The 16,726-nt window shown below is 41.1% G+C and overlaps 1 protein-coding gene across 8 annotated transcripts in view; it reads right to left on the bottom strand.

Moving 5' to 3' along the window:
* The window catches only part of LAMA2 (laminin subunit alpha 2), a 377,555-nt gene that overhangs the window by 113,130 nt on the left and 247,699 nt on the right, over positions 1–16,726 (bottom strand). For all 8 annotated transcript variants that reach the window (XM_060272671.1, XM_035109029.2, XM_060272672.1 and 5 more), the window contains 6 exons: positions 15,535–15,671; positions 12,382–12,618; positions 9,325–9,468; positions 3,653–3,832; positions 2,302–2,490; positions 2,074–2,207 (listed from right to left, as the gene is read on the bottom strand). In XM_060272671.1, coding sequence (XP_060128654.1) covers positions 2,074–2,207; positions 2,302–2,490; positions 3,653–3,832; positions 9,325–9,468; positions 12,382–12,618; positions 15,535–15,671 — 1,021 coding nt within the window. The remainder of the gene's footprint in view (positions 1–2,073; positions 2,208–2,301; positions 2,491–3,652; positions 3,833–9,324; positions 9,469–12,381; positions 12,619–15,534; positions 15,672–16,726) is intronic.

Here is a 16,726-nt window from a genome sequence, read left to right as displayed (position 1 = left end):
CGCTGGATCTGCAAACTTCTTGATGCGCTGCTAAACTACCAGCCTTCTGGTAGGGGCAAGTAAGAGGCAAGAAACTAGAGAGCACTTGCTTTGCATTGGGATGGAGTTTGCAGCATCTGTCGGGGCAAGGAAGATGCAGTGAATTTCCCCCCTTCTATAACTGTGATTGGCGCCCCCCAATGTTTCAGAGCAGTATTTTGGACCCCTTTTTCTTATGCCTTACCCTCAGAAAAGAATTGTCCAAAATGATTAAATTGAAGATAGTGTTGGCAAAAAGTAGTGAACAATTGTATACTCTTAAATACACTATGAAAAACTAAATGACTTTGTGAATAATCAGCAAGGTGCATTACGCAACCCCTGCCCCCAACAAAATGATTGTTTTGGTCATAGAATCATTTCAATAAAAATACCAAATTTACAAGAGATAGGAGTACCAGTATTCCATAAAGGTAGGGTATTCAAGTCACCCAAGAGCAACTTGCATCGATATTTCCCATTGAGTTGGTTCCTATGATCAATAGCTAGAGAACAACTGCTCAAGCAATCAAGCAACTCATGTGAGCAGCAAACTCCAGTAACATTACGGCTCCTCTTCTATGAACTGGAAAATGTGTGTGAGCAGTGAGTCGGTGGCTGATCTGCAGAACTCGGTCATTTGTTAAAATTTAGAGCAACCGGGAAACTGACATGTTCTGCAGTGCAGTTTATTATGATGCACACTCACACAGACACTCATAGTGCTCAGTTGGGTTTACGTCGAGACAAGCGCTATGCCTTGGTTTAGCCCTGGGATAGTTGTAGCTGGGATTTAGTTCAAGGGCAGATAAATGAGGATCAGAAAGGAAACAGACACGATCATAGATAGGCATGTAGTAAGACACTGGATTAGGAAGGGAAGGATCAAAGGTCCCAGTATCAATAAGACATGGTTGTAGGTGTGGGGTGGTGGTGGTAGTACTAGATATGGCAGATGGGAAGGAAGAAAGAAAAACACAGAGGCAAGTGCAGAATCATAACAGGTCAGAACACTGACTTCCAAGGCAGCAATAGAGAGTTAAAGGGTCCAGAAGCAGATGCAAAACAGAAATCAGGGGAAGCTAGCAAAAGCGTAGTCAGGGCCCTCACGGTAAACACAGTAAGCAAACTCAAACCGATAAGCTGGCTTCAATGGGCTTGGTGTCCTGATTGGTGTGGGGAGTCAGCTGATTCTCTTCAAGCTGGAAGGTCATGTGATTCTTTTCAGGCAACCTACTGGGCACCTTTCGCCCTAAAACAGGCATAGGAGAAGCCTAGCTTGCCTGGCTTCCTGAGGATCCAGGGACTACAGGTGCTGCAGTCCCTAATTTGAATTCCCAGCATTGGGGCTTTAGAGAAAGTGTGTGGAGAACTGCAGCCTAAGTGGTCACAATAAATTGACTTTGTAATGTGAACAATTCTTTTAATTCTCCTACCTAGTCTATCCCTGGACTAATGCAAGGCTAGCCACTGAATATCATGGCTGAGTGAGGAGTTGAAAATGGGCACCTGGGTCTTAAAAATGACACACTATTACACTGTACTGGCCCTGAGACATCCATGTTGGCTAACTAATAGTGATTCCCTGAAGGGATTTGGTCCCACTACTCAAAATCTAACCCTCTTCCACTTTCTGCAATTAATTACTGGCTGGCAACTCTTTAGTTAGCAGATTTTAAATGGGTTGTTGTGTTCCCTCATTCTCTTGGATTATCTTTTATTGAATATAGTTGCTGTCAGTGCTTGATTTCAAGGATGAGAGGTTCTGCCATTTAAGCCATATAGAGATTTATATAAAAAAGGTAATTTATTGGCCTAGTCCAACACAGGTTCTCTTCAGCCTACTGACACCAATGGTGCAAGATGGAGGTAATACTGTGTGAGACTGTACATTAGAAGAGACTAACTTAATCAGGCCAAATGGAAGCTGGACCCGAGGGCAACAGCTGGTGGCTTGTGCCTTCCTTGTGAAAATGAATCCCCTTTGAAATTACCTGGAGATTGATAACAGATGCCGAGGTTATAAATATTGATTGCATCATGCAAAACGGTTACCTGCTTTGCCTCATGAAGCTGCCATGGGTAGCCTTAATGAGTATGTAATGAATGTTGTACAAAACATCCATGAAGTCCTCACGGGTCACAGTCTGACTGACCCTTGGGTCCTCGCTGTGATATTTCCACTCATGCTGAAAGGGAAACAACATCAACACCTCAAATGATTTAACTGTTTCCAAAGTGCCAGTGACACAGCATCTTGAACAGGTTGGATTGAAAAATTACCTCTGTCATTTCTATCTCATGTCTTGTCAATTGACCGTTCAGAGGAGCAGCTACGTGCCTGACAATAATTCGCGTGTGGGTGGGAAGCCCACCTCTGATTATGACCTGGGGGTTGTAGGTTGCAAAGCCAGTCTCTTCTCGTGCTTCAAAGAAGATTGCATATTTCAGCTTTCCCCCATAAGCTGTCAACTAACAAAGAAAATAAAAACCATATAAACATTGACTGGAAACCAACACCATATGCAGTTATTATTATTATTATTATTATTAATTATTATTATTATTATTTTAAAAAATATTACCGGTATCTTTTTTTCAATGAGACTAAAGGTCTGAAAGCATTATTTTGTGGATCTAAACATTATGTAGCTGTAGGTGAATGTACCTTTCCAGTATGTTTAAAATATGTTTTTGAGCTCTTCAGTTAGCATAAACCTAACCAGTTCACTTCTGTGTTGTGTGCCCCACATAACAGACCCACAAAATGACTTAAACTGAACCTACGAAGCCCAATTCCCCATGTCCATTTTAGGAAACAGTCTCAGCCATTTTTGTATGGTGACTTGAAAAACAAATTTCTTGTTTTTCAAAACACTCTTATTTTTCCTGTAACAGGCTAACAAATCAATCCCTCTAGAATTTGAAATGAAACAAAGCAAAACACAGCAGCCTACTTCAAGATAACCTAAAGCACATTCCAACATGGTGGCTGTTGTGGGAGCTTTTTCTACTACACTTCCCAAGTGCACTGCTCTGTATCTTAATATAGCTGGAGGGTTAGGGTCAGCTAGAAAGAGACTGTGTTTCTTTCTGGATAATCCCAAATTGATCAAGGTCAGCTATAGCTATAGGCTATGAACAGAATTTTGTACTTAAGAGTATTGTATTGTAATGATTTCCTCAGTACTCAGATGGCTGTGCCTCAGCATACCCTGAACTGCAAATGTTATTAAACAGTGTTTTTCTAGTATTCCAATGGAGCTTGCCTCTATCTGGGATGGGAAGAACAAATAAGGAGAGTTCTGCCAGTTTTATTTTATTTTATTTTATAAATGCAATATATACTAGCTTAGTTGAGAGTTGTTCTTTCTGCACAAACAATAAAATAATGTTCAGAAAGATTCATTTGGCTATTTGGGGGTGGGAAGGGGGGGCTCTCCCCAACAGTTTTTCGTGAAGATTCTTTTAAAGAACTTTTGCAAATTTTGGGGTTCTCCCAAGACTGCCTATTTAGCTACACAAGGACCAGCAGGCAAACAATTGTGACTATTCAGTTCATCTTACCCTTCCTATGGAAACAAAATGTAAAAACTGCAAAATATCAGCTCCAATAAGAATTCATTCCCTTTACCTTCCGCCCTTCAAACTGTTTTGGAAGTCTCCAGTAAAATGGTTCCGAGCGTAACTCTTGAGTGACCAAGTCGATATTTGCAATTGTCTCTGGATATTGGTATATAATCCCTTGGACAGTTTGCTGCTTGACATTTTCATCAACAAGAGGAAGAATGACTTGATCTGGCTTCAGAGTCAACTATAGTAATTAAAAGATTAGACAAATGCAATATTTTATTCTTTCTGGACAAACAATATTAATTTGTGAATTATCTGAAGATTTAAATATTTTATTAAACAAGCAAGATAACAATAAAATATACACTGGAATATGCATAGTAAAGCATTGAATAGTACATACTCAGAGACATCCTACAGACCATCTTGGTTGTGAGTCCTGGAAGATCTGCTCCTTGCCTTGCAGGCCTTTCCCCACCTGGCTGGGAGGACAGGGCCCTGACTGACTCCAGCTGCAGAAGCTGAGGCAGCTGATCAGACTCTTGGGCTAGATTGTTGTTGTTATGGGGCTGGCTTGTTGCAGGAAGGCATTGCTGCAGTTGATTTTTTGCATCTGTATTTTAGATCTTGTTATGATTTACATGGAAATACAGTTTGGTTGTGCATGTTTTAATATTTGATTTATTGTTTATGACTACTTTTGTTATGTTGTAGTTATGTATCTTTTCATGTTATTAACTGCCTTGAGCATGGTTTGAAATGTGAAAAGGCAGCATACAAATAAAATATGTATGTATGTATTAAAATAGTTAATGGCATTCACCTTTGTATCATTCAGGCAAAAGTGAATTAAACATAACAAACTTTTCATAGTGCTCTACGGTTTGTTTACTATCTCTGCACCAGATGTATTCTGTAAGTTTAGCAACTGTTGCTGCTTTCCATACTTCAGGGCACAATCCTATTAAACAACTTAAGGGGCTATCGGATTTAGGACAAGCCCTGGGGGTATGCCAAATATGATACCACCACAAAAGAGTCAGAGGTAGGGTTGCCAGACTCAATAGAGGACAGGACTCCTGTGCCTTTAATTGCCCTGCTCTCTTTTGAGTCTGGAAACCTTAAAGAGAAACCAGCAGACCCTTTGTTTAATTTCCAAGCAAAGGGTCTGCTGGTTTCTCTTTAAGGTTTCCAGACTCAAAAGAGAGCAGGGCAATTAAAGGCACAGGAGTCCTGTCCTCTATTGAGTCTGGCAACCCTAGTCAGAGGCACAGAGCCATTGGGACAACGAAATCAAGTGAAGTCATGGTTGGGATTTGGGTAGCACAGGGAAGGAGCATGTTTACACTAAATCCTATAATGTGGTTGTCAAGGGCAGAGGGATAGTCAGTCTATGCAGGAGCCAGACTCCTTTTGTGGTTGACTGTATTTCTCCTTCCCTACTAGGCTGAGTATTGGCTATAGTGAATATTCCACTTGGTGTATTGAATCTTTGGTCCTGGAGAAATGTGAATGTAGGATTGCTCTGACTGATGGGGATGCACAGGTCAGAGAAAATGCCTGGGTTGGATGAATGTACCGTAGATATTAGACCTCATTTAGCCTATATATAACCTAGGAGAGTCTCAGGTTTCACATTAAAAATCTATTGCTTGTGCAAGACCTCATGTGACATTTCTTAGTTTTCAATCTCATCTTGACCCAGTTTTTTTTAATTTTGAAAAAGTTTTTAAAAATAAAAATAAAACAGGTAGGTTTTTTTTGAACAAACAGCAAAAACATGCCAGACAAACTTACAGAAATCAAATAAATCTGAAAGAACATCAGAATAATTAATTTCTCACGTGCGAAGAGAAATTGTGTAGAATGCTAAACAAGTACAAGGGGAGAATCTGAAACTATACAGAATTGCACTGATGCTAAAGATGCAGATATGGCAATTAAATTAAGAAAAGAAAACCATCCTTGAAAACATCAGTCTCTTTGTGGAACTTCACAAAATTCCTGTCTAGCAAAGAAGAAGAAGAGATGAGGCCCCGAACTGACATTATTATTTTTCTACTGTATCTGTAGCAGTATGACAGCACATTTCTTTGAAGTGCTAATGCCAAAATGAAGTGTCTGATTTCACTCTGGAGGTGTTCCCAGTTCTCATGCATTAGACATGCTAATCAGCAAGAAACTGGTTAATGCACAAAGTATTTGAAATGCACGCCTCAGTGTCATGGTACCGGTGTATAAGAGGGTTTTGCCAGTTGCACTCAATCTGTTCTAAAATAGATGGGAAGAGTTACAAGTTTTTAATGTTCAGAAAGAAAGAGACTGCAGCGTGAAGCTGCAAGCCTCATTTGATATGAGAATTCACAGAGGGATAATTGATCATTAGGGAAATTTTAAATCAGGTGCACCTGCACCTTCCAAAGGGAGTGGTTGCAGGAGAGGTGATGCTTTGATTAACTTAGGCTTCAGTCCTATGCCTATTTACCCAGGAGTAAGCCCCACCTCTGCTACAATGGCAATCCTTATGCATGTTTACTCAGCTCTGCTGAACACACTTGGACTTACTTCAAAGTCAACATGCATAGGTTTGCTTTGGCTATACTATATGTAATGTTTACTGACTTTTATTCTCCTCCCAGGCCACAATCGATAAATGAAATTGGACCATACCTGACTATAAAAGGTCTCCCTTTCGAGGAATGCATAATTCACTATCAAAGGTATCTCCTTTCAAGGAATGCCAGAGGGCCAGTTGATAAATACATGTGCTGCACTGCACTTTCTTTTTCATCACTTGATTAGTCAACAAATGGTGACTTGTGGCTAAACCCCAATTAACTGAATAGGATGGCATTTGTTTAAGTGATATATGAAAGTTCTGTATCTGGTGTTTGATCTGAAATGGCTCATTCATGTGCAAACCAACACTTAATGGTGCAGTCTTCACTTGATGGAACATCCATGTGTGAACCAGCTTGGACTCTTCAACAACTTGTCACATACAGCACAATACTGGCCTTTTTTTTTGTCTCCCCCTCTAGTACTCAGTCTACTTGAAAATCTTGATGTGAGTTCTATGAAAGGTTCTGATAAGTACGGAAGCAAGATGGAACATGAATTTTAAAAGCTTAAATTTCCATATAGTGCAAAGGTAATGGTATAATAAGTGTCCCAAATCTTTTCCTACAGATTTTGCATTCTGTGTGCAGTCAAGAAAAATGTGGATAAAGCCATTAAGCTACCGAAGTTGCATCATCTATGAATTTATGTTTTTGGAATTCCATTGTCCCTCTTTCTTCCATTGCCTTTTAAAAACAAAACTGTAGCCTAGGAAGGGGCAAAGTAGGGAAAGGTGACCCCCCCAATATATTTCTTTATCTCCATGACTGACAAATAAGGTATGCTTCACATGGCCCCTCAGTTTCTCAGGCTAAAAGAGGAAATTGCCTATTTCCAAATCTTAATATTTGACAATATTTGAAATATTTTGAATGATTGCATGGATATTTTTTAGCTTTATCAACAACAAAAGTCTTAAAAGGTGGATTTTTACTGCAGCTGATGGGGATAAACTAACACATAATCCCCTCTCTGCTAGCTTCTGTCAGCAGGAAGAGACATCTCCAGCTGAGAGACAGAACCACTGCCACATTAGAGGTTCCAGCTTCACCCAACATGGTATCACTGGCAGTTCTCCTTCCAGCAGAAAGGACCAACATAGATATGCTGCATGAAAAGCCACATGGTAGTGTGGTACCCAGGAATGGACACAATGTTCTAAATGACATTTAAACAACACTGCATTATAATTTATGCTAGTCAGACATGCTGAGTCAGTGCATCTGACATCCATAAAACACATGGCGATTATGCTAGTCAACATGTTGATACCTTTGGGTCCATAGGATCAATGTAGGTGGACACCAGAACTGTGGGGGGAAACAGCAACGATAGCACCAAACTGTACACCATTTGTTCTCTCTTTTCTCCCCTCTTCTGACTTAAGTGCTACAGCAGGCACCCCCAAACTGTGGCCTTCCAGATGTTTTGGCCTACAACTCCCATGATCCCTCGCTAACAGGACCAGTGGTTGGGGAAGATGGGAATTGTAGTCCAAAACATCTGGAGGTCCGAAGTTTGGGGGTGCCTGTGCTACAGTGAGTGGAGAAGTGCCTTTGTATTGGATACATTGGTTTAGTGATGACAATTCAATGCTTTTTTTTTTTAAGCCACAGAATCACATTGTTGATTGACATGCATTATGCGACAGTGCCCCAAAATCCTTCTAACTAGCCAATTATTCCCATTTTGTGCAAATTATACATTTTGTCAAAGCACTGGCAAATGTTTCTTAATACTGAAATCAGCCTTAAAAGCAGAAGAAACTTGCCAGTTCCTAAGACAGGAAATTTTTCTACATTTTGATCACCAGGGACATCCCACTGAAGAAGGTATGTCAACACCTGAAGGACTGGAAGGGGTTTTCAAAATTATTTGGCAGTGCTGGCTAGAGCTGATGGGAGTTGCAGCCGAAAACATTTGCAGGGCACAAAGTTGGGGGAGGCTGGTAGAAAATGTTATATTCAAGGACACAAAGAAGACAAAATGTATAATATATACAAGTGCTAGAAGATAGTAACTGGCTAGGTGATAGCACTACTTAGAAATCTGGCACCCGATGCAAGCCCTGCTGAGATTTGTTCCATCTGAGCTCCCAGGTGCAAACCCTGCTTCCTTTGCAAACACAGCCTGACTTTTAAAACACATGATCAAACGATGCCTAAAGGGAAGCAGTGCTTCTTTCTGCAGGATTTGCAGCCACCACTCTACCACTGACAGCCATCCATCTCCAAGTTAGTGGTGGAGCTGAAACTAAGTACAAGATAGGATGCCATACCATATCAATATTGCTTAAAGAACACGTATGTTAAAGGTATGATTCTTACTTGTTTTAATTTCCTGGTATTTTGGAGCTTAAGTGGACATGGAAAACCCTTGTTAATTGAATATATTAAAGGTAAAGGGACCCCTGACCATTAGGTCCAGTCGTGACCGACTCTGGGGTTGCGTGCTCATCTCGCATTATTGGCCGAGGGAGCCGGCGTATAGCTTCCAGGTCATGTGGCCAGCATGACAAAGCTGCTTCTGGCAAACCAGAGCAGCACATGGAAACGCCGCTTACCTTCCCGCTGTAGCGGTTCCTATTTATCTACTTGCATTTTGACGTGCTTTAGAACTGCTAGGTTGGCAGGAGCTGGGACTAAGCAACGAGAGCTCACCCCGTCACAGGGATTCGAACCGCCAACCTTCTGATCAGCAAGCCCTAGGCTCAGTGGTTTAACCACAGTGCCACCTGGGTCCCTCAATTGAATATATTAGCAATCCATTATTCTAGGTAGAAATGAAAACCTCCGATTTTCCTCAGAGCTTTGCATTTGAAAAACAAAGCTCTGAAGTGCTACGTTTTCTCATGGAACCGTTGTCCTCGGTTGATTACATCACCTTTCTTCAGGGTTTTAATAGCTTTGCTCTGAGGCCTGACACTTATTGTGAATGTTTTGACCCTGATTGCCTACTGGAACATGGTCTTCTACCCATTTCTCATAAGTGTGCAATGAAAAACACTGCTTAAATGTTTTCCTACACTTCCTAGTTCCATCTCTGTCTTGGACTAAAAGACACCAGCAGGAAACAACATTATTGCATTACATGGCTCAGCAGCGCCTTACTCACCCACATGCGGACCAGCCCCTTTGCCTCACTGCACTGTGATGTCAGGCCAAAGCAGTAGCAGCTGCTGCAGCCAAGTGGGTTTCTGGCAGAGAGTCCAAACCTGCCAGGTTTGCACTTGTCACAGTAGACACCCTCCACATTAACCTATTGTAGAAAGAGGGAAACACTTTAGAGACAACAGCATCAAAACACTCGCACACTGCGTGGTTCTTATAGCAAGTAGTTATCACAATAAGATTCTTTAAGATACATATTGACTTGGACAAACGGTAGTATGAAGATCTGGAGATAAACATGCTGATGTCTGCAGAATACATTGCAATTTTACAAAACTTCACAAACTTACTTGCCTGCTATCCTGTATTTAAACATGTACCACTGGGAAGCATGAGAACTGAGTTCTAGATCATAATGGTTCAGGCCCAGAACAAGTTAATATCCAGCAAGGCTCATCACAGGGATACACAGATCTGGTTCACGCTGTCAATTGTAGCTCAGTGCAAAACACCCAAATGCGCAAGTTTCCAGACAGGAGATTGTACCGGTAGGCACTACACTCATCTCCTGGTTCTACTGCTACTAAGCCATGGTTTGCCTTAGCATGTCATCTGGTCGCAGGCTGCTGGCCTGTCTCACTTCAGACAAACCATGAGCTACAACCAATGTGCTGTTTCCAGGTAGGCATAACAACACAAGAGTTTTGCCTTCCAACTCTGCTTGTGGGCTTTTCAGAAATATATAGTTGGGTACAATGGCAAAGAGGATTCTAGACTAGATGGACTTTTGGTTTGATCAAGCAGGGCTGCTCTTATGCTCTTCTTTAACTGTTTTTACACATCATTTAACCATATAAATAAATAGGGCAACGTAATGATAATTTACAATGGGGTAGTTACATTAAAGCCAATGAGGCTAAAAGTAAACAAACAGTCAATGAATCGTGCCTTAAGAATGAGAAACAATTGTGAATATATTCAGGCAGTGTTTTAACACAGGCTGACCATGCTGAAGAAAAGTATTAAAGTATTAAAAGTTTTCTACAATCCATGAGAAATTGTCCTGGCAAATTTTGTGTGTGTGTGTGTGCATACGCACGCACAAACAATTCATTTTAGTGGGTATGATGTTAATTCTATACATTGTTGATTAAAAGAGAAAACCTCAGGGCACCATAAACAAATCCATTAAGGCAATGAACTTGGATTTAAGATGATTTTGCAGCCTATTGATCCAGTGCAAGTCAAGATGCTATCATCTCAGGTTCATTATCCTACGACGACGACAACAACAACAACAGCTACACAAAGTTGGAATTCCCATGTGCTTTAAGGGCAATTTTCATTACAACCTCCAACATTGTAGCTGCTACAAATGCTGAGCTTTCAGTGCCACACAGAGAGGGTGGCACCCACTTCTCTCTTTCAAAATTCTAAATGTGTGCCCATTGCACCAAAAAGGTTGGTGACCCCTGTAACTCAATGGTCCTGGTTCAATGGGAATAAAAGAGTCAAAGCTAATTTGACTTGTTAATTTTTTGATGCTTGAAGCCTGACTAATTTGGATAGGGGCAAGTGTATGTGCCACATTCTGTGCATGCTGTCAGTCTGAACAGGACTTCTGAGTGTGGCAGCACTGAGGTGATCACTAAAGGTGCCTAGCAAAGCTCTCCAGAGCCTTGCTTGGAAAATAATTTTAAAGGCTCGTTTAAGGTGGCCTCAAAGATTAGTGATCCTTTACAAGCTCCCCCCTTTTTTTCCTCCTGTTCAGACTGAAATCCAAACTAGAGAAGAATTGTGGGCTTCCCTCATTCAATTTATTACCCCATTACATTGCAAAGGGAGGGGAGATAAAAGGCTGCAGAGGTGGGGAGAAGCCCACTTATTTTCTTTCTCTCCTGCAGCTTCCTAAATCTTTCTCCAAGTTAATTTGAAGTGATCTTGGGAGAGCAAGCCAATCTCTAGTGGCCAATTCTCAGCTATCCCACCTTGATACCAACTTTTCTGTACTTTATTCCATTCCTGCACTTGGTTGGAGTCTGTTTATCCCACTGGCTCCCAGAGGAAAGAAATGTGGAATGGTCTCTAGCTTTGGGACAGGGGCAGGTAGATCCCATGAGGCCAGGGAGGCCAACAGCTAAGGAGCTATGAACTCTAGTCACCAGATATAACAGCCCCACTACTGGTCAATTATTGAAGGATGAAAGGTAGATCAAGAAACCTAGATCAGGCATAGGCAAACTCGGCCCTCCAGATGTTTTGGGACTACAACTCCCATCCCTAGTTAACAGGACCAGTGGTCAGGGATGATGGGAGTTGTAGTCCCAAAACATCTGGAGGGCCGAGTTTGCCAATGCCTGACCTAGATAGATCAAGGATTTCTGTCTTGCTTCCTTCATCCCTTGAATGTATAGCACAAAGAAGGAGTTTAGGACCTGCTGTTTCAGGATAACTGATGACCTGTTCTTGCTGGAAACCATGTAGCAAGTCAAGACAAGCAGCCTTGCACTCAAGTTCATCAAACACAAGTGTAATAATAATAATAATAATAATAATAATAATAATAATAATTTATACCCCAACCATCTGGCTGGGTTTCCCCAGCTACTCTGGGCGGCTTCCAACAGAAATATTAAAATACAATAATTTATTAAACATTAAAAGCTTCCCTTAACAGGGCTGCCTTCAGATATCCTCTAAAAGTCTAGCAGTTGTTTTTCTCTTTGACATCTGGTGGGAGGGTGCTCCACAGGGTGGGTGCCACTACCGAGAAGGCCCTCTGCCTGGTTTCCTGTAACTTGGCTTCTCGCAGCGAGGGAACTGCCAGAAGGCCCTCAGCACTGGACTGCACACTTTATACCTATTTACTTGGAATTAAAAAACACTGAAGTAAATTAGGGTTACTGCTCAGGGGTTCAGGCTGTGAGTGTGTGACCTGGTGGAAGACACTCGCTATTATTTAATCAACAGCTGTCTACCAATTTGAGCCAAATGAAAGTTGCTATAGTGGAGAACGCTGAGAGACAAAGATAAAACTTTTGGTGACTAATACTTCACTTACCTTGCAGGTGCATTGTCCTGTATGATCAGAACATGAACATTTTTCCATTTCTGAATCACAAGTGTGTGGCTCAGTCCCTGCTGCCAGGCATTCACAGGCATTGCATTGCGGGTAATTGCGATATCCCAGCCTGCATTCGGAGCATTTCTCCCCAGAGAATTCTGAGCGGCAGAAACAGCAGCCAGTGTCAGGGTTGCACTGGAAACTGAGAGATCCAGCTGGACTGCAGTCACAAGCCTAAAGAGAAGAGGAGATGTTCCATAAAAACATTTAATGATTCTATGTTAAAGTGTTTCATCTTTAACCAAAGAAAAACAACTCCCTCAAGAACAACTGAAACTATTGCCAATTGTCAACATATTTACATCAATAGGCTAGGCAACTATTTTGTGCAGGTAAAGAGTCCACACATACTGGATTCATTTCTTAGGTATTTTGTCACTTGAAGGACATTTTTTTAAAGTACGTGGATTGGTATGGATCACAAAGCCTGCATGAAAACTAAGGTCCGATAAATTCCACTAGTGAATCAATGCTTGCACAATGTTTTGGAGCTCTTTGTTATGGAGAAAGTCTTCAATCAAATCAAAGAAACAACTTTTGCAAAACCAGAAAGGACTCCTTCTTGTCCTGGAATCTTTGTCCAGTTTGCAAAGAAGTTGAAAAGGCATTTGGGAGTAAGGATCACAATGTTAATTCTGTATTGAACTTACATTTCAAATCTACAATAATGATACTGAGCACATCAGAGCTGATCCTAAATTTGGATACTTCAGATTAATTTAAAACAGCAGTTTGTTGCTTTAAGGTTTGGTCTGCTCACATTTGTTATTACTATAGTTTGCAACTGTAAAATTCTTTTATGATTGGAAACTAGGAGGGATAAAAATTTACAGGGTCAGCAAATTAATACATATATTACCCAACCAATATCCACACTAGATAATGCTCACTGGTGCTGTTGTGGCAACAGCAGAAATATATTTTATTTGGACACATGCATAAGAGGAATGTTGTATCCAGAATTGTGGCTTATATTAACAGGCAAGAGTACAACAGCAGCCATGGGCACTCTTGTTAAAGATGAAAAAGTAGAGCTGGGAGGCTTTGAAAAAGATTGCTAGAAATGCAGTAGTTTATGATTCACACTGAAACCCCATCAGAGAGATAATTGGCAACACCTCAAGTTAAAATCATAAGATCTGTTCTGAAGCTCTATTTCGCTCAGTATATATGGCAGCCAAATTCTGGATTGTATGTATCTGGGACCACTAACAGTTAAGAATTGCCTGGCAGGCTTCTGTGTAGTCTAAGAATTAAAGCCTATTTGGAGCAGGAAGCCTGCACAGTAAGTGATGCCAGAGGATAATGCCTACTGGGCAAATTGTTCACCATATGCAGAGTAAATTACAATCAAATGTAATGTTTGTTTTGCAAGGAGGAAGCTTCACACAATCTTCCCCTGCCAGTGAGTTATGATGGGCTCTGAAATCGGCTCCACTAAAAGCTCAAGTGGAGAGGGGGCAATCACACCTTGCCTTAGAGAAATTAGTTGCAATGCGTTAAAAGGGAAGACTTGGCTGACATATCATTATTAATTTAGAGAGTGCTGTGGCAGCTGCCATACTAATGCACTCATATAATAGACAAGGCGAGGATAGATAGGAGAGATCCCAGAGCTGAAACAGAGGTCCTCAACCCCTATTAAGCTGGTTTGCAGAAGCCTGGTGATCTGTGTGGTGAAGAAAGGCAGAGGTTTTGTGAGAGGAGCTTTACAACTCAAAAAGAAAATAAATTATTCTGCATTAGTTAACTGGTTTGAATGGCCATGAAAAACAGCCTTTTAAGAGAGAGCACTGTGGCATTTGATTGCTTGCCTACACTGAAAGAAACTACCACAATGTTAAGTTAGGCCTCTTAATGTTCCTATTAATGATCATTTGTATACACGCTTGATATGTGGCGATTTTATTCTTTATAATGCCCATTTCCAATATATCTCTAAGAGACGGTAATTTTGAATCTTACCATAATGAGAGGGACCTGGAAGTGAGAGAAACTAACTTGTCTGACTCGGGTCACACAGTGAACCTATGGCAGAGGTACGAGGTGAATCACATCCAAAGCCATCATGGTATTCACCAGACTACAATGACTCTCACTATGAATTAAAGTTGGCTCAAGAGAGACAAAAGAAAATACTTTACATACGGCTTATCCAGACTTCTGCTTGTCCCACCACTTTCCTCAGGAAAACTTGATCTTTACTGCTGAATCAGAGCAAACGTCATTCAGTTTCCCGGTGGATTGACGTTTGGTATGATTCAGTGAAGAGTGGGTTTTCTTGTGGAAAGCAGTGGATCCATGCCTAGGAAGCATGGGGCAAGTGGAAAACCATGCTTTCTAGGTATGGGGGAAGCAGAAGTGTCAACAAGCCCACAGTCAAGTCAATGATAAAAGGCTTAGACGTATCCTAGCGCCTACACATGGTAGTACCATGGATCCTTCATTTTATTTTATCACATTTGCACCAATCTTCTTTCACAAAGCTCAGGGTAGTATACACGGAGACGATTCCAATATATCCTCATAGGTAAGTTGAGTTGTGTACCAAATGAAATATTATTTAGGAGACCCACAATTGATCCTGTAACTCAGATAGGACCTCTCTTGTATCTCTGGCTTCAGTTTTTAATTGGGACAATGTAATACCAACTTCAGTTCTAATACTGCTCATGAAGACTGGTATCCTTGAACGACACTCAGAATTCTATTAAAATTGTGCTTGGAACAAAGAAAGCTTTGTCAGACACAATACAAAGCCTTCTGAGTTATCCTTAGGCTCACTTTGCCTTTGTTTTGTGAAAAGGGATAAAATTATATCCAAATTTGGACAGACTGTCCTTCTGACTTCAGTACACAACAGCTGAAATAAGGTACATGTGGAGTTTGAACACTTTGTCTTCTGAAAGATGCAGCTCCAATTCAAATATAGCACATCCTGTCATCTGGGCCAATGCCAATGCTCACAAAAGAGAACTTCAGTTCTATGATTCTTTAGAAAACTCCCACTGTGGTTTTGGTTCCAAAGAGTAGTAGTTTACCACATGGAAAGCAAAGAAACACACAGAGATAAAATACAGGTTCACTCACCTTGCACCCGCTGATAATGTCATGACCCCAGTGATTTGGTGCACATTTATCACACCTCTGTCCTACAGTATTGGGAGGGCAAATGCAACGGCCAGTGTGTGGATCACAATTATTACCAAGATGGGCACACTCGCAAGCTTCATGGGGAAGATGAAGAGAAAGACAACATGAAGCACATTGCTTAAAATATCTGAAGGAAGCAAATTCTGTCATCGTAATGTCAGTTGTCCAAAATCTTAGGTTTTTATACTGTACTGTCTGTTTCGTTTTATTGTTTGACGGATAATTGTTTTGATCATCAACTCTATCATGTTTTATGGTTGTGTGTTATGTGATTCCCCATGGGTGGTAAAGACTGGTCCAGAAATGAATTAATACTAATAATAATTTATCTGTGGTGGGTGCATCTAACTATGGACTGGAGAGATGAAAACTGAGCCAAGGTCATGTACCTAGTTGGGTCTGATATAGAAATAATAAAAACAAAAGCAGTAGAGTCCCAACAATGAGCTATGTATATGTGCCCACAACATGAAATGCCTGGCTGAAACTTTACAGAGCCATCACTTGCCACATCTATCAACTATGAGGCAACACATTGCCAGCATACTCTTGGGGCTCTAGCTATGCATCAATCTCTTTTCTTATAATGACTGAAATATAGAGTATGAAACACAATTTTAGATAAATGCTATCAGGACTGGGCAACATTTTTACTTCTGAGAGCCAAGTGTGGTGGTAAGTGGTCAGTCAAGGGCCGTATGCCAGTGGATGTGACAGGAGCCCACACTCCCAACCCCTCCATTGTGATTTCATGGGGAGTAAAGTATGTACATCACCCTTCCCAACACAACTGCACTCCCTTATCTGCCAATTTTTTTTTTAAAAAAAGGCAGTGTGATTTACAAGGGGAACATGGTGCACAGACATGACTGTGACCGTGCATCCTCCTCCACAATAATGAATTCATTTATTCAATTTATATATCCCACAGTTCCTCTCCAAAGGAGCCTGGGGGAGCAAACACATCTGTAGGAAAAAGAAAACCACATGGCAGGTAGCAAACATTGAAATTTCTTGGACACCTATAGTGGGCTGCGCTGAGGGCCTCTGAGACCCATAGGGTGCCTACCTGTGCTAAGGTAACTTATTTGGTGCTGGAAAGATGGAAGTGGGTTGCTAGAATGGGGCC

The sequence above is a fragment of the Zootoca vivipara genome, chromosome 3, assembly GCF_963506605.1.
Source record: "Zootoca vivipara chromosome 3, rZooViv1.1, whole genome shotgun sequence".
NCBI classification, from domain to species: Eukaryota; Metazoa; Chordata; class Lepidosauria; order Squamata; family Lacertidae; genus Zootoca; species Zootoca vivipara.
The sequence above is the reverse complement of the archived record's forward strand: the minus strand, read 5'-3'. Positions and strand labels throughout refer to the sequence as shown.